We start from the raw sequence: 18,777 nt of genomic DNA on the forward strand, positions 1-18,777 counted from the left end.
CTAAGCCAAAAAATAAGCAGGAGACCAATCACAGATTTGTTTGACATAGATCACTGCATTCTAATATTTTGTTGATGGTTCCCTGGCTGAGATCAAATTTTGTTGAGGATCAAGCTATATTTATTGGGCCCTGTGCTCGCCTCCACCGTGAAAAAAGTGTATAGCGCCCTCTGTCGTCGCTCGATGGTCATCCACGTGTAGCACTCAAAATGGAGTCTGGAGAGCAAATATCCGGCAAAGAGCCAGAAGAAACGAAGCCAGAACCGACAGAAAGCAACGATTCCTACACCTTAGAAAGTATCCTTTTGAACGACCGTATATAAAACTTTACCACTGCGTTTAAAATTGTCTATTTGTGCCATGAATTTTTGTTTAATTTACGAAAGTGTTGGTCTTAATGCCGAGCTATTTTGTGCCATTTTGCAATCATGTGTAGTTTCCATATGGCAAGAATGAATTGCAAGAATAGAGAGGCGGAGAGACAACAAATTGGCAATTCAGCAAAGGATGGCTGCCTTTTGATTTTGATCATTTTATAATTTGGATTATAATTTGCCCATAAATTGCATATATTAACAAATTCAATTTTCCAAAAAAGACCAAAGTTCATAATTTTTTGTGTGATTTTTTTTTATTCATGTAAAATACAATTTTTTTATATGTAAATTGTGATGAAGTAAATTCTATGTTATAAATGTTAAGTGTCGAATTTAGAAAAGTGGGTGAAGCAGGCGTTTGCTCCTAGCTGAGTTCTCCTTCTCCCAGGTAGAACTATCGTTCTGCTGGCGAACGAACCTCATTATTTTGTGTTTTGTATGTTTTTGTTTTGAAACAGCGCCATTGGGTCTATGTAGCTTTACTACAGTGTCTGAGCTAGTCGTAATGTAAATGACCATTATTACTAATAGTATATTAGGCTTATACGTTGTTTTTTAAATTCGGTATTTGGTAATTTGACATTTCCTCCTTGACTCCACTGTGTGCAGTTCTGCAGATCATCAAGGAGTCCCAACAACAACATGGATTAAGACATGGAGATTATCAGCGATATAGGTATTCAATTCAATTCAATAATACGGTTATTCCATACTCTTGCTTGTTGAAAAAAAGAACAATTGTGAGAATTAAACAGTAGGGCCTACATAGAAATGTAACAAAATCTAAAGCGCATTAAATAGGTAGGATTAGGAGTTCAAAGCATTCTGAACAGATGATTGAACAACGGAAACAATTATCGACCAAACCACTCCTGCACCATCAAAATCCAAGTTTTCTGCATTGTTTTGTTTGATTCTGATGAATTACTGTTTTATCGTGATGAATTTAATCTGGGTTCCTAGAAACTACCAGGGGCCTTGTCCACAACATTGGAGCCTTGAGGCGGAGCCCAAACATAGGTCGGAAAAAGCCCCTGATAGTGGTTCAGAGTGTAAACAAAATCCATAGTTTCATACAGGAATACAAATAATGCATGTCTAACAATTTTGTATATTTTGTTTGTACAAGTGTTGTGTCTAGCAAATTCGACTAGACTGTTGTCTTGAATAGTGTTTGGACACTGCATGATGGGCTAGCGACAAGAAACAAAATCACATACTTACACTAATCCAATTGCTTGACTAAAATCAAAACTTGCACAGACAGAAGCAGTTGGGCAAATGTCAACTCTGGTCTTTGTAGAACATACTGCCTGCTTTTGTCTGGTTGCGAGTTTATGAAATATTGCCCTATGTGTTACTGAACCCCGTTTCTAACTCACTTGGTGGTTTGGCGTCAACTGGGCATACATTAATACCATGTTGTTTTGGCCTGTCAGTTAATGCTGTATTGACTTGGTGAAAGAACATAGGAACATGCACTCCTCTTTGTTTTCATTGTCAATGCAATGTCCTCCAACTGTCTGGCCATTCAATATCATCCATTGTGGTTTTGAAAGTAAGATACACTATGCCAGCCTGCAATATGAAATCATGTTGTGAATGAATACATCATTAATCTGTTAGTGGTTTTAAAATGTCGATCAACTTATTGTCATGAAGAGTTAGAAGGGTTGAAACGCCATTTTTTTTGGTCTTCTGTAGGAGTTACTGTTCAAGGAGGCTTCGTAGAATACGAAAGTCTCTCAAGTTTGTGTACGGCAACAGAAATAAATATGTTTCCAGAAAAATCAAAGAAGAAACCATAACAGATGTTCGGTGAGTATATTTCTTCACAAAACATCCTTAATTAATGTTCTGTTTGTAGTTGAAGTCAGTGGACACTATTGGTAATTGTCAAAGACCAGTCTTCTCACTTGCTGTATCTCAACATATATGCATAAAATAACAAACCTGTGAAAATTTCAGCTCAATCAGTCATCGAAGTGGTGAAATAATAATGAAAGAAAAAACACCCTTGTCACACGAAGTTGTGTGCTTTCTGATGCTTGAGTTTGAGACCTCAAGTTCTAAATATGAGGTCTCAAAATTAAATTTGTGGAAAATTACTTCTTTTTCAAAAACTACGTTACTTCAGAGGGAGCCGTTTCTCACAATGTTTTACACTATCAACCTCTCCCCTTTACTCGTTATGCCAAGAAAGGTTTTATGCTAAACATTATTTTGAGTAATTACCAATAGTGTCCACTGCCTTTAAATGTTATATGAGCTGAGTGGAATTTGGCATTCATGCTGCTTTTCATAAACCAATCCAATACCAGTGCAATCCCTCGCAATATCAGTGCCAATTTATTAGTTTCCATTCTTAAAGGTTTGTGTATCTGACGTTCTTTTTAAAGCTAGTTCTGGGCACATTTACATGGAGGCATCATCCTAAAAGCTGAGGCTTGTTGTGGATGCGCTGTTTGATTTAAGCTATAATGATTGTGCTCAACAACCAATCCAATTCAATCGCATATCAATCAGTATCAATATGCTCCTCTCCCCACAGGTTTTTGTATCTACCATTGATGTGCGCTGAGCGATGCTGGGCGTTCATGATGCAGCTCAAACAAGAATCCAACACTGAGCTGAGGAAACGTTTTCATCTGATGTCTCGGCTCATCAAGGCTGTGCGATACGCTGAGGAGTTGGAAACGCTGTCACAGAGCCAGAAATGTGACGCCCGCTCCAAACTAGAAGCTCAGGTAATAACAGTGGGTTACCTTCAGGTCCGAATTTTATAAAGCTGCTTGCGCAGCCGTCGATTTCACAAAACTCTTTCTAACTTAGGATTAATCTTATGACTTTGGACGAGTCCCAACCCTGCACTGTAGCATGCAGACCTTAAGATTAATCCTAAGTTAGGCAGGTTACTCGTCCTAACTCAAGATAAGACGAGTCCTAACTCTTTGTGAAATCGACGGCAGAAATTATTGCTTAACAATTATTTTCTGCTAAGCAGAAATGAGCAGGATACCAGTTGTTGATAGTACATACAAGACATGGTAATTTGGCTGGTAACCTTATTCTGGTACGCATGATTTGGGTGTTGGACCCTGACAGGGTAAAAATATTTTCGAAATTTTGCATAATAAAAGAATTAAAAATTGCCAGAATACATTTAAGACATGCACAGTTTATTTTTTGCCCTATGTGTTACTGAACCCCGTTTATATCTCACTTGGTGGTTTGGCGTCAACTGGGCATACATTAATACCATGTTGTTTTGGCCTGTCAGTTAATGCTGTATTGACTTGGTGAAAGAACATGGCAACATACTTATCTCTGTATTTAGTGTTATTGCATAGTCCTAGTACTGTCTGATGTGACTATTTAATAGTCCACTGTGATTGTTATTTTTTGTATTTATTGAACGATATTTAAAGGGTTAAAGGGTCTTGGTACTTTTTGTACGACACACAAACACAATGTCCACAGATTTACATTAAAACTCATACAGTTTGGAAATTATGTTGGTGGAAAGCTTCCCTTACTTGCTGAGGTGCTGTAGTTTTTGAGAAATGAGTAAAACAAGTCTCAAGAAAAAAAAATTGCTCAGTAAGATGAAAATTTTAAGCACAAAAAACCCCCACATATTTTTGTGAAATTGTTTTACGAGGGTGACCCATCCAGCACATCTGATCATTTGGGGACCCTCTGACACATATTATAAAAAATACATCCAAGATAAACTACATAAAGTGACAAGACTTGGCAGACGGCCTGTAAAAGGGAAATAAATTACTAAAAATGTACCTTGCCAGCCCCGACATGATACATGTGGTGAGTGCATCTACAACCCTCCTACTGTCTGACCATTCAATATCATCCACTGTGGTTTTGAATGATACATGCACTATGCCAGCTGGCAATATGATATCATGTTATCATACTGTAATTTGCGCATATCTGCATGCAATTTGAATGTATCAGCAAGCAATTTGTGTTTATCGGCGTGATACGCTAGCTTGTTTAAGGCATGCAACTCTTTCGCGTTTCCGCAGAATTCCGCGTTTTTTTCTGGGTTTGTTAAAGTGAAAAAAAAATAATAATAAAAAATAAATTGTTGTGGTTTTTTTTGGGTGGGGATTTTTTTCTCTGATTTTTTTTTAGCCTAATATATGCCTGGCATTAAAAGTGTACAACTACAATCATGTAAAATAAGCCTAGTACATGCTAAAAATGCACCTAAGAGCATAATAAACCTCAACATTTTCTAGGGTGCCATTGTGGGTATCATGTCCCGTGGCGTTTAGGCTGCCTCGCTCCGCACTTGCGTTGTGCCGTTGAAAATTTCCCCCTTTTTTTTTTTCAATGGGCAGTTGTATGCCTGTTGTATATAAGGAGAACCCTGGTCATATCCCTCTATAAGAGAATGTTTTTTTTTTGTGCGTTTGATTGATAGGCCTACTGCTCCTGGATGAAAGGAACGCTGTTCTTTGAAAGGGAGCAATGGGAAGACTGCATCAAGATGTTTAGCACTGCACAGTAAGTTCATCATCATTACTTCTCTTTTTCTCACCAGCATTTAAACGTGTCCTTAAAGGCAGTGGACACTATTGGTAATTACTCAAAATAAGTATTGGCATAAAACCTTTCTTGGTGACGAGTAATGGGGAGAGGTTGATAGTATAAACCATTGTGAGAAACGGCTCCCTCTGAAGTACCATAGTTTTCGAGAAAGAAGTACCGTATTTTCCTGCGGATAAGACGCTCGGCGGACAAGGCGCAGGACGCTAAAATGACCAAAAAAATTTCAAACGTCAGCAGACAAGGCGCACCGCCGCACAAGGCGCACGTTTAACCGCAAACAAAAGAACACCTGGCGCCACCCGATGTCGGTACATTGACACAAAGACGTAATTTGTTGCCTTTGAGAACCTACGTATACCGACCTTTATCAAATCAGCCAACGCTGTATATTGTAAATAACATAAAGTTCGGCCCAATCAGCGGGCAGAAACCATGGTCCACGCACTGTCTGAAGTTAATTTTATTTGCAACATGAACACAATGCCTCCCTGGACACATCCGACGTCCCCACAAACTACGAGGATCTTTGCTGATTACAGATACATTGCAACGACAGACGGACGTAGCGTGTGGGTGTAGTAATGTATCCTCCGGCCGGGATGTCGCTGCATGCACATTAATATGCACATGTACACAGTGGATTGCGCTGCTCAATCTCGAGATTGCACAACAGATGTTGGAGACCATGTGGGCACCGTATTGAACGATGTTCGCCGAGGGGTTGCGCTAAGCCGTCGCATTTGCGCTGCCTGGAAATGCGCCAAAATTCCCACGTGACTGTGCGGATCCCAAGCATGCCCAGACATAGCCTGTGTCGTTTTGAGAAATTTTCGAGTCTGAACTTGGACATCGTTGATTTTACAGGCAAGTTTCATGCAAGGGCAACCATGATTTTAACAACCGTTCCTACCCGAAGTTTTGAAGCAATAAAATAAAATAAACCCTCAAAGTTTACCACACAATAGCGGTTGGGTGAATGACGTTTGTATGAAGTTATTGACTATCAATCGTTTTCGGAACGAATACCCGGCCACACAGAAAAACGTTTGTACACTGCCGACGTCTGTTGGACCGAAAGCTAGATGCATTGCGGCATTAATGGAATGAAAGCACGGTCATGGGGAATAAACACGTTGCAGCATTGTTGGAATAATTGGACCGTCTGGGGGATTGCGGCATTGTTCGAACGAAAATACGGTCACAGTGTCTGAATAGTCTTGTTCGACCGCATTATTGAGTAAGGATTCTTCACACAAAGATCGTTGATTTGAACTGGACATGAAGGTATTTTTTATTTCACGCAGTGATCATAAAAAAAAAAATCAATCGTCAGCAGACAAGGCGCACCGAAAGATAAGACGCATCGATGTTTTTGGGGTCTAAAAAGTCAGATAAGACGCGTCTTATCCGCAGGAAAATACGGTAATTTTCCACAAATTTGATCTCAAGACCTCAGATTTAGAACTTGAGCTCTCGAAATCAACCATCAAAACGCACACAACTTCGTGTGACAGGGGTATTTTTTCTTTCATTATTATCTTGCAAGTTTGATGACTGATTGAGCTCAAATTTTTACAGGCTTGTTATTTTATGCTTATGTTGAGATACACCAACTGTGAAGGCTAGTCTTTGACAATTACCCATAGTGTCCACTACCTTTAAAGGATTTGGGTACTTTTTGTAACAGAAAACAAAATGTCCACAGATTTACATTAAACTTAAACCGTTTGAAGATAATGATAGTAGAAAGCGTAACTTAAAATATTAGTTGCTGAGGTGCTGTAGTTTTTGAGAAACGAGTAAAATAATGTCATAAAAATTTGTTTTAACATGCTAAGATAATTTTCGTCTCATGATCACTGAGACAAAAATTATTTTCATGACATTATTTTACTCTTTTCTCAAAAACTACAGCACCTCAGCATATAATATATTAAGGGAAGCTCTCTACCATAATTATTTTCAAACTGTGTAAGTTTAGTGTAAATCTGTGAACATTGTGTGTTTTTTTGTCCTTTAAAAAGTACCCACACCCTACAATGCAAATACATTTTATCAAAAATAGCACAAAGTTTAAGAAGTAAATTAGACCTAGAATTAGACTGGGGCCGTTGAGGTCATGACCTCTATTGCCCTGGTCTTGACCTTGGTGCCCCTTCAAACGTTTCCCGAAGACTTTAAGATTGTCAAGTTCCCTATTCAAAATGAAATTGGGCGCGCCCTCTCAAAAATGAAATTCCGGGCTTGGTACATCATCATCAACTTTTACTATGTTAAACAGCTACCTGAGCGGAATGTTTTCAACAGAAATTGTATTTTTACTTGTTTATAATGAACTTGTTCACCATTTTAATGTAATTTTGATATGTGTACACTTCTGAACTTTTCGTAATTATCGATTAAAAAGTCAGGCCCCTACCTAAAGGTTTTTTGAAAAAACTAAAAACACTTCTGCCGTTGAGAGCGGGCGTCAAAGGACAATGCCGCTGACGTCATTTGTGGGAGTTTGCTTTGTTATACATCCACGCTGCAACAAAGCGGCTTTATCTACTTATGACGTTTTGAGAGTGATTACGTAACAAGGTTTTTCGCAAATCTCGCAGAAAAGCTCTGGACAAGGGCATACAAATGATTGTTTTTTTACACAACTGAAACCTATTTCAACCTTATTCATCGAAAACATTTTAAGTAGAATTCAGCATGGTTCACGACTTTACATTTTCGTTCAAGCAGGTCTTTAATAAGCCCTGTTTACACTTGACTAAAAAACAGCATGAATCATGTCATAGACAACTTTATGCAAATTTGAGACTTTCAAAGTCTTTCACTGACTGGGGCAAATCTTTATAGAAATGAAGGCCTGATTTACTCTGGTTATAATATTTTAATATTTTGCCCTATGTGTTACTGAACCCCGTTTCTAACTCACTTGGTGGTTTGGCGTCAACTGGGCATACATTAATACCATGTTGTTTTGGCCTGTCAGTTACTGCTGTACTGACTTGGTGAAAGAACATGGGAACATTGTTAACATTTATTAATAACTATACATTTTTAAATAATAAACCACAAGAATGATGCAGTTTGAATGATGTGGGGTTGAGCGTAACGAAACATTTACTACAGCGGGATTTGAACCAACGACCTCCGGGATGCCAGTCGGAAGCCATTCAACTGCTTCTGACTGGCAAAGATATTGACAAAAAGGGAGACCACAAACATGGCTAGGTATCTCGGTTGGTAAAGAGCCGGCACATTAATCCGGATGCAATAGGTTCAAATCCTGCTCTGGTAAATTTTTCTTTGTTCAACCCCAAATCAACTATAATTTGTGTTATGTTTCAGTGAAAAAGATATAATGTTACTTTTCCAATCTTGCCTTTCTCTCAAAGGAATATTTACGAGAAGTTGGCAAGCGCCCTCAACGAGGACGAGCGTATTCTGTATCTACAGCGTGTGGAGGAGATCACTCCAAGTATTCGTTACTGTGCGTATAACATCGGTGACCAGAGTGCTATCAAAGACTTAGTAGAGATGAGGCTTAAGACTGGCAGTCAGATGTCTTCCAATATAGATGTAAGTTTGCTTAAAGCAATTCTTATAAAGCACATTTTACATTAACCGAATCAATGCCCTTTACATTCGTGCCCTCACCAGTAGGCCAATAATGTTTCTCTAATCTTTCCCAGCTCCCTGGGGAATATACAGCCCTTTTGTTGCCATGGTGCTCTAGTGGGTTTTTCATACTCGTAATCAACCTCTACCCTCGCAGGTACCCATGTATTGTAGTGAAATTACTTGCTCAAGGACACAAGAGTCATGGCATGGATTCGGACCCACACTTAGAACTTGAATTTGATGCTCCAAACCACTCGACAATGACACTAATATTTGTTTTTGTTTTCATTTGTGTTTTATTTGTGACACTTGTGTATAAACCGTATTGAATAACCCCTTTGTTGCTATGAAAGTCGCCATCTTGTAGGTCAAACCGTATGCGCATCCAAACGCGTACATCAAAGAAACACGCAGCACGCAATGTTCCTGGTTTGATTTCTACGGCACAAGCATGCACACACACACGCACACGCTCGCAGACGCCATCTTGTAGGGCAGATATTTGAGTTCGGTGCTCTTATCCACTCAGCCACGACACCCCATGGAACTTCATCAAATGGAACTATGGGAGAAACCGAACACGAATGTCTTCATAGGACTACCTTTTATGTTCTTTGCTTTTTGTTTTGTTGTTTTTTAGAACCTTCTAGCACAGACGAGAGAGAAGCAGGCAGCTACTCTGAGTGAAGTGACCTGGAGAGGAAGACTAGTGGCAGTCAAGAATGAGCAGGTAAGACAGCCACACAGCAGTGGATTCTTATTATTTGTTAATAAATTGTTTCACACTAAAAACGCCTGATACTTCACGAAGGTAACAAAGGCGATTGCCTCCATGCCCCCTGGTTTTTGCAGTGGTGCCTTTGAAAATCTCCAGTAGAAATTTACAATGTCCTCATAGGGTGCCCTTTACCAAGGAGATAATGCCTTGGTGCCCTTGCCCTTTCAAAAAACAAAGCATACAGACCTGCTAGTATATATTTATTTGGTTCAATGTATATATGTGACCCGCTCTGTGAAAATGAGTCAGATGTAGGCAATTTCAGGAATTGATTTATATGCATGGCTGGAAAGAACACATCAGCAGCAGTAGTTTGGTATGTGTCTAAGCTTTTGGGGTGTATCGCGTTGCTGAGTTACTCCCGTTTGAAATTAGCCACTACACCATTTTTTTTTTTAAACAAATTACAAGTAAAATTATATTTTAAACTACCATTGTGTGCAAAAGGATACAAATAAGACATAAGTATGATCACAAAATTATTGTATTCATAGCTTTATTGTCTAAAAGTAAGTGTTCTAAAAAGTGTCATGGCCGAGTGGTTAATAGCATCGAATTCAAGTTCTGGTGCTAATTCACCGGAGTGTGGGTTCGAATCTCGGTCGTGACACTTGTGTCCTTGAGCAAGATACTTTACTATAATTGCTTCTCTTCACCCAGGGGTATAAATGGGTACCTGCGAGGGTAGAGGTTGATATTGTGAATGAAAAGCTTTCGGAGCGCCACGGCAGCTCGGGGCTGTATACTCCCTAATGGGAGCTGAGAAAGATTAAAGGGATGTTTATTGGCCCAATGACCAGGGGACTAATGTAAAGCGCATTGATACAGTTTATTGTGAAATGCGCTATATAAGAACTTGTTATTATTATTATTATAGGTTAACCATGCAACTAAAGATCTTTAAAAAACATTAAACTGTCCATAACTTAATATTGCATTGGGCGACATGTGACTCATTTTCACAGAGTGGGTCACATATTTTCTTTGACTGATAGATGCATTGATTCAGATCAGCCCCTTATTGATGGTGTTATATGGGATCGGTAGAGCTAACCAAATAGTCACAGTCACTGTTCTTGGTTTGTGTGATCAACCATAAGTATGAAATAACAAACAAGTGAAAAATTGGGCTTAATCCATTTTGTGAGTCTGTTGTGTAAAGGTTATTTTTAACTTGACATTTTGTTTTTTGAAAATGACAGTTGCTCATGTATTCAGTCTCAGTCAGTACCCTGGTCAATAAATTTAACGCTCTGCAAAATTGTATGACTAGAAAATTCCAGGTTAGCTTTTTTGCAAATGCCTATGATTTTCAAATCAAAAGGACTGATTTGATATTTTGTACATGTTTGCTCATATTTTGGATTTGAATCAGTATAAACAGTTGAATGGTGCTGGAAGTCATAAGTTCTGTTTAAAGGCAGTGTACACTATTGGTAATTACTCAAAACAATTATTAGCATAAAACCTTACTTGGTAACGAGTAATGGGGAGAGGTTGATAGTGTAAAACATTGTGAGAAACAGCTCCCTCTGAAGTGACGTAGTTTTCAAGAAAGAAGTAATTTTCCACAAGTTTGATTTCAAGACCTCAGAGTTAGAACTTGAGGTCTCGAAATCAAGCATCTGAAAGCACACAACTTTGTGTGACAAGGGTGATTTTTTCTTTCATAGTTATCTCGCAACTTTGACGACCAATTGAGCTGAAATTTTCACAGGTTGGTTATTTTATGCATATGTTGAGATACACCTAGTGAGAAGACTGGTCTTTGACAATTACCAATAGTGTCCAGTGTCTTTAACCGTTAAGGAAGAAAATCAATGTAGGTACCCAACCCTTATTGCCTTGCAATCTTTTTTCTGTGAAGGTGCGGACGTTTCTTGTGAGCTGTGAAGAGAACGAGAAGCAATTAAAGACTTCTAAGGATTCAGAGAGTAAGATGTTGATCTATGAGAGTCTACTTATGGAATGTAAAGATGCTCTGCAGATTCTACGAGACGAGGTCAAATCAGATCCTGTAAGTAAACTAAGTTTGATGCTTTCCATGAAGAACTCACAGCATGACAAGATGTTTTTTTTATTGTAGTTATAAACCTGTAAACAGTGACCAATTTCATAAAGCCTGTAAAATTGACATTGTTTCAACTAGTGTCTCACTTATTTTGTGCTTGGCAAAGAAATTTGCCGTACTTTTTTGCAACAGCTTTCTGAAATTTTGCCCTCTATTGCTTTCAAACATGAAAAAGTTGGTATTCTGATTGCCCACTCATTTTGTGCTTAGCAAAGAAATTTGCTGTACTTTTTGCTAACAGTTGTATGAAATTAGGCCCTCTAATGCTTTCAAACTTGAATAAGTTTTTAGTCTGATTGCTTTCAAACTTAAATAAGTTGTTATCCTGATTGCGTTCCTTGGCAGACTGTTAAGCAACGAGCCCAGAAGTCTGACGGCCCCATCCCTAGCTCCCAGTACCTTTACACATACCTCATGTACATCCGCCTCACCAAGACGATAGAACGTAACATCCTGATCGCAGAGACTCTCAAGGAGAACCTGCCTGAGACGGGATTGACCGTCCCCGCGACGACGCCCGGGGGCACCAACAACAAGAAGACCAACAAGCCACAGGATCTCATCAGAATTTACGACAGTATTATTCAGGTGGGTTGAGCTGATCATAACGGAGAAATTATCTGTCATTCGTTGTACAAAGCTCTTAAAATAATATTAGACTGTATAGGTTCAAGTGAGGTCACTGTGGTCTAAGCGGTTATGCCCTTCTGCCAAGCACACTATGTGCAGAATCTACTAAGCAACAAAGTTGATCCTTTTGAAACTCGTTGCTCTTTGTTTCCGATGTAGAATCTAAATTTCCGTCAGCCACAGTTTTTCTCGAGAAATTATAAAAAAAATTCCAATTTTATTTCCGTGAAGTACAATTTGTGCACATTGCTTCTGTCTCATTGAGAACTCATCGTGTAGTTGTTATCGATTTAATTTTCAATCAACAAACCACGAGGGAAACTGACTGGACAGATTTTCAATTAACTTGGGGCCAATTTAAATTTATTTATCTGCAGAATCATTCAGAGATCTCTCAGCTTGCTGGGCTTGAAGACGATGACAGCCTGCAACAGGAACTCACCGCCAAGACATTCAAGTATAAAGCTTTGAGGTAAGTGTATTCCTATTAATTATTACCCATGCCTCTCTGGGCCCAGATTCTTACAGCTGCTTAAGCAAAAAAAGGTAGCGAAGCACAACAAAATTATGCTCACCAGAATAAGGTTATCAGCCAAACTACCATTCCACATGCATACTTTTCGACTGGTATTCTGCTCAATTTTGCATAGCAGAAAATTGTTAAGCACTATTTTCTGCTAAGGCAGCTCTGTGAAATTGGTCCCTGTTCCTTAGTGGGATTCCACCCTAAGCCTTGCCACTTGACACAAACTGGCTCCACTGGTCACCAGAAGCCCACATGGCAGTTGCATTGAGCTGGTTTTTCTTTTATGATTTATATAAAAACATTCGGACTTGGCTTTTACTTATGTTCCTTCAAAGACTTTAATAATAATAATAATAATAGTGGCTTCTTATATATCGCTCAGGTCCGTCACGCAGTGACGCTTGTGGCGCTTCAACATTATTACCCCTCGTCACTGGGCCTTAAATCATTCCTTAAACCATCTCAGCTCCCTGGGCAGTATACAGCCTGTGTCGCCAAATATGTAGTGCAATCAAGGCTCACAGGTACCCATTTACCCGTGGGTGGACTGAAGCAATTACAGTGAAGTGTCTTGCTCAGGGACACAAGCGTCACGACCGGGATTTGAACCCACACTCTGCTGAACAGAATCACCAGAGCTTGAATTCGGTGCTCTTATCCGCTCGGCCACGACACCCCACATTTTTAGGTCTTCTCAGAATGAAAAGTTGCTTTCATATCAAAGTGCTTCAGAATGTTTAAATGGGTGATTTCTGGTAAATTTACTCAACAATGTGTACCAGCTTTGTAGCAAAAACCTTGGGCGTGCAGCAGATATGACACATGCAGGTCTTGAGTTTTGTTCTTGAAGGGGCACAGCAATCTTCCTCTGATAAGGGGCACTTCTGTGAGGAAAATGTAAAAATTTGTATTGAAACTTTGCAAATGGCACCACAGCAAAAGCACAGGGCATCAAGGCAAAAGCACAGGGCACCACGGCAAAAGCAGAGGGCACCACGGCAATCGCTGAGGCCTGGGCCCTATTTCATAGCGCTGCTTAACGGTAAGCAAATTTGCGTGCTTACTGTAGCAGAAAAATTTGCTTAAGCCTTAGCGTATTTCACAGGTTAGCAGAAAAGATGGGCAGCCATATTGCGTGTTTACCGTGGATTTGCATTGTGACGTCATTTATTTCCGTGCGGTAAGCACCGGAAGGTTAGCGTGCCTTTTCGTGTGCTTACGGTTAGCAGCACTATGAAATTGAAATCACACAGTGAGCACAAAATCGGCCGCTAAGCAGTGCTATGAAACTGGGCCCTGCACATAAGACACACATTGACTTTAATGACTCAATGATTTAAGGAACACTTGAACTTGGAGCTAAACTTGTTACTTGTTATTCTTGTTTGATGTAGGTGTTTTTATTTGGCTCAATCCTATACTACGACGAAGAAGTGGAGAGAAGCGTCTGCTCTTTATGAGAGAGTTCTACAACACATTGATAGCACAACAAAGGAGTTTAGAAAAGTCAAAGGCAAATCAAAGGTACACATTTGTGTTCGGTTTTCTTTTCCTTCTCTCCAGTCTCATTTTGATTCTGGTTTTGTAAAAACAATTCTAGTAATTTGTTTGAAATTTCCACATTAATTTGTCAAATCTCATCCAGTTGTTCAATAAATTATGTTCATCTTTAAGAATTGGTTTAGGTTCTGATTTCTTCAAATGTTTTTCTCCCTTTCCAGGCTGAGTTGTCGGAGATGAAGGAACTTACTAAGACAGTTAATGGACTCAAACACTCCGCCCATGCATTATCTATTCTAGGTGGGTATCTTTATAACTACTTTTTGTTCAAAGTTATATACCAATTATGTGCCAAATACTTGTCAATAGATTTATAAGCTATTTTTTTGTATATTCTTTATAAAGTAAATATATTCTTTAAAGTAAATATATTCATTGATTCTGTTTATAAATGTATATGAGGTATTCACATGGTGTTACCGCAAACCTCACTTGGTTATTCTTCCACTATTCTAAGTTTCATACCCTACTGATTTTGTTCTACGTTTTTTTTAAATGTTTTTTTCATTTTATTTTCTGTACATATTTTGTCATACAATCTATTCGTCCATCTACATGTACCATGGACTTTTTTGTTTGCTCTGGGTTTTTTTTGTCTGTCCAATTGGTAGCTCTGTGTTTGTGTATATTTATTGTACTTCTAAGGCCAGTCGCTACAAGCCTGGGTTCACTCTTGACCTTGCCTCAATGTTTTATTATGTCCATTTATTATTACCCGCTCTCTATTCTATAGTGAACTAAATAAATGTAGAAATAAATATTATAAATTTGATAGTTGAACTGAATTGAATGGTACTGATGTTATCTAAAATGTGCAAAGCTATGGGCAAGTGTGAGGAATGAATGGATTTGAATGGTTTCAAATGGCCAATTAGAAGGAGGATTAATTTCTTTTATAAACACTTGTGTTTCATTCCTTGCACGGTTCTGCCCTTAAAGGGTTTGGGTACTTTTTGTATCACAAAGCACAATGTCCACAGATTTACATTAAACTTACACCGTTTGAAGATAATGTTAGTAGAAAGCGTACCTTAAAATATTAGTTGCTGAGGTGCTGTAGTTTTTGAGAAATGAGTAAAACAATGTCATGAAAATAAGTTTTTACTTGCTAAAATAATTTTTGTCTCATGATAATTGAGCCGAAAATTATTTTCATGACATTGTTTTACTAATTTCTCAAAAACTAAAGCACCTCAGCAAGTAATATTTTCAGGGAAGCTTTCTACTATCATTATCTTCGAACTGTGTAAGTTTAGTGTAAATCTGTGGACATTGTGTTTTTTGTCCTACAGTTCTTGGGGGGATAGATCCGATTCTTATGCTGGACCTTACCTTTGAAATCAGCTCCCACTAGGAATACGTAGCCTATCCTGCCCTTAGTGATTTCAAACTTGCCCTTAAAACCCATCTCTTCCAGAACAGTAGTTTGGCTTCAGATATTGTTTTTTTAGTGATAGTTGTCCATATGCTGAGCGTCATAACTTGACTGACACCGGCGCGTTATAAATGTTCTTTTTATTATTACTATTATCTTTCCATTGGCAGATTCAGAGGACATGACCTCTGGAATGGCCCAGCTGGAGGTCACCTCAGACAAGAGAGCAGTCAGCGAACGTCTGAACAAATACCAAGACGGACTCGACGTGGCCTCCAGCAAACCCAACCTAGTACCCTTCCCACCAGACTTCCAACCCATCCCCTGCAAGCCGCTGTTCTTTGACATCGCGCTGAATCAAGTGGAGTTGCCATCGCTAGACGACAAACTTGAGCAGAAGGCGGCAGCAGGAGGCATCACTGGGTTCTTAAAGGGGTGGTGGGGCGGCGGCAAGAAGTAGAAAGGAGGCGGAGCTTAAAGTCGTCATCCTGGAGTATGGTTTTATTCGACTTAGAAACCTTGGGTTTTTTTTGTGGCATGTCAATGAAATGACATGGAATGACTTCAAATGAATTTTCCTTTGAATATCTTTGATCAAAAGGACTGTTTCGTTACGTTCCCCTTTTTAGTCTATAACAGTTTGTATCTTAATTGAAGACGACAAAAAAACTTGGGGGTCTTGTTTGGCAAATGCTTCAAAATATTGGCGAGTGCTGTTGTTGATGCAAACCAGCACTGCCACCATAATGCGAAAAAAAATTGGTATGCAATTTAAATGCTACAGCACAAACCATACATGTATTTGTTTGTTAAAAACCTCTATGATGACCGTCTGTCAGTCAGACAATTTATTTCTTTTTCATGGAGGGTGTTTAGAGTAACTCAACACACAGTTATGTGTTCTTTGAGTTATTGAGTTCTCACAATCAACGAGTTGTTGGGTTAGCTTGAGTTATTGAGGTGTTCCCCTTGCTTTGTAAAGAAAAATACTCCAATTCAGATTTAGCTCATGATATCATCAATGAACAGGAGAAATCTGGACAGAGTTTCATGACGATGTTTATATAGACGATGTGACCTACATGTATGTTAACATTCAAACCGCCCTCTGTTGAAAAAACACTGTATACGTCATGTTTCGCCGGGCAAAAAGACGCGTAGTTATGGTAAGATAGCATACACTTTCTAGCTGAATCATGTTATGGTTTTCGAGTGACGTCAGAGGTCACATCGTCTATGAACAAACAAAAAAACATATTGCTTGAGAAGTTTGTTTGCTTTGAGGCTATTTTAAAAAGCACATAACAGAAAACTTTGCTCAGCAGAAACATGTTACCGGTCAAGACACAGTGTAATGTATATTGTTAGTGACTGGTACCCTGCTATTTTTGTGCTTGGGAAAAAAAATTGGCTCAGCACCATTTCCTGCTTAACAGGTTTTAACATTGGGCCCTGGCTTTTAAGTTATATATTTTATTTTTTATTTTATTTTATTTTTTTGCAAAAGGGACTATATTAAATTAAGTCCTTTGTGGTTCAAGGGCAGATTATCACAAACTCCCTAAAGGGATTTTCAATCACTGTAAAAGAAACCGAAATCCATCACCATTCAGTAACCCAACACCCAAACTGTTGGACCCTGATTATGGTAGTACATGTATGCCTGATCCCATGTACAGCACGATCAATTTACTCTTGGGGTTAGTCCAACACCATTCAGTTACTCAACACCCAAACTCAACACCCAAACTATATAATATAGAAAGGTTTGCGGTAATACCATGTAATGATAATCTCTCAATGAGTTGGGGTGATTCTGAAAAGAACCATTGGTTTCAACTCCACTGATCGTCTGTTTATGGTGGTTGTAGGTTTGCCTGATCCCATGTGAAGCATATTCAGTTTACTAGTGCAGTCCAACAGAAAAAACAAAAACATACAGTTGGATTTTGAAGTGGTTAAGGATTGAAACTGTGGAAGGTGGTTTTAGTTGTTAGATATTGAAATTTAGTTTAAACCTTTTGCCTATTTCTGAAGACCAAAAATACACGCCTCAGTATTATGGTCTTTGAATACTAGAACATACTGGGATTGTGTGGTAACACCTTAAAGCCATTGGACCCTTTCGGTACAGAAAAAAAAAATCACAGATTTACAAATAACTAACACAGAGTTTACATTAAAAAATGGTGAAAGACTTCTCTTGAAATCTTATTCCATGAAATGCTTTACTTTTTGAGAAAACAGTAAAACAATATCAATTCTCGATAGCGAGAATTACGGATTTATTTTAAACACATGTCATGACACGGCGAAACGCGCGGATACAAGGGTGGGTTTTCCCGTTATTTTCTCCCGACTCCGATGACCGATTGAGCCTAAATTTTCACAGGTTTGTTATTTGATATAGAAGTTGTGATACACGAAGTGTGGGCCTTGGACAATACTGTTTACCGAAAGGGTCTAATGGCTTTAACAGTAGAACTTTTTGAATTTGTGTTGTCTCATAATAATGGGGATGGTTTATGAAATGAAATAGACATTATTGAAGAATTCTGGTGTAAAGAAAATATAAAAATTAAGACAACTGAAGATGTTTCTTTGACGGCACACACATCAAAAAGAACCCTGCTAAGGTTTGTTGTAAAGGTGACTTGTGTTGTGCTTCTACTCTCTGGAATTAATTAAGAATAATCTTTTGTTTCCTGTGACATTTCAGAAGCTATGCAAGTTGTAATTATTACTTTCAAATAATTCTAGAGTATAATTTATTTGTCATAACAGTTGCGACCGCTGTTGAACTGTCTGTCATAGATGACATTTTAGGCCCAATTTTAAATCTCATAACAGCTTCATTTTAAAATTGTATTTATTCTGAGTGTGCATCAAAAGCAGAAGAAAGTTTTAATGATTTTGATTGTTATTTGAAGCTGCCTTTCATTTCATTTTAGGTTTTTTTTCTCCCCCTTTTGGGGTAAAATCTGTGATTCATGTCATTCTGTGAAAGAGGCATCTGAAAGTAATGCCATCTAATTGTAGTATAAATTGAAATCAAAGAATTGAATTGTTTAAACAAATTCAAGAATATTCTTTATTTGAATGTATTGATAAGGAAAATGTGACCAAGTGTGACAACAAATTCTTTTTAAAATTCTTTTGATCAAACAGATGAGATATTGAATTCTCATATCATGTGGTCTGTTACCACCATTTTTGTGAAATACAAATTATACGATACTCAAGCTTTTGTGAAAATATCAAATATGT

At 38.4% G+C, this 18,777-nt stretch overlaps 1 protein-coding gene across 1 annotated transcript; it reads left to right on the plus strand.

The window, feature by feature from the left end:
• The first annotated feature begins 203 nt into the window (after window positions 1–203).
• Window positions 204–18,593, plus strand: LOC139943914 (signal recognition particle subunit SRP68-like). Its single transcript, XM_071940805.1, has 13 exons — window positions 204–297; window positions 987–1,053; window positions 2,082–2,195; window positions 2,929–3,124; window positions 4,825–4,907; window positions 8,345–8,528; window positions 9,211–9,300; window positions 11,216–11,365; window positions 11,765–12,007; window positions 12,427–12,521; window positions 13,970–14,099; window positions 14,297–14,375; window positions 15,681–18,593. Exons 1-13 carry the CDS (start codon window positions 210–212, stop codon window positions 15,968–15,970), a joined length of 1,809 nt encoding a protein of 602 aa, XP_071796906.1. The 5' UTR covers window positions 204–209; the 3' UTR covers window positions 15,971–18,593.
• The last annotated feature ends 184 nt before the right edge of the window (window positions 18,594–18,777 follow it).

The sequence above is a fragment of the Asterias amurensis genome, chromosome 11 (genome assembly GCF_032118995.1).
Source record: "Asterias amurensis chromosome 11, ASM3211899v1".
NCBI classification, from domain to species: domain Eukaryota; kingdom Metazoa; phylum Echinodermata; class Asteroidea; order Forcipulatida; family Asteriidae; genus Asterias; species Asterias amurensis.

Coding starts and splice junctions, on each gene's coding strand:
- LOC139943914 (XM_071940805.1), top strand. CDS start 210: ATGGAGTCTGGAGAGCAAATATCCGGCAAAGAGCCAGAAGAAACGAAG. Junction 2,196..2,928: donor GAAACCATAACAGATGTTCG/GTGAGTATATTT, acceptor CTCTCCCCACAG/GTTTTTGTATCTACCATTGA. Junction 12,522..13,969: donor TTCAAGTATAAAGCTTTGAG/GTAAGTGTATTC, acceptor TGTTTGATGTAG/GTGTTTTTATTTGGCTCAAT.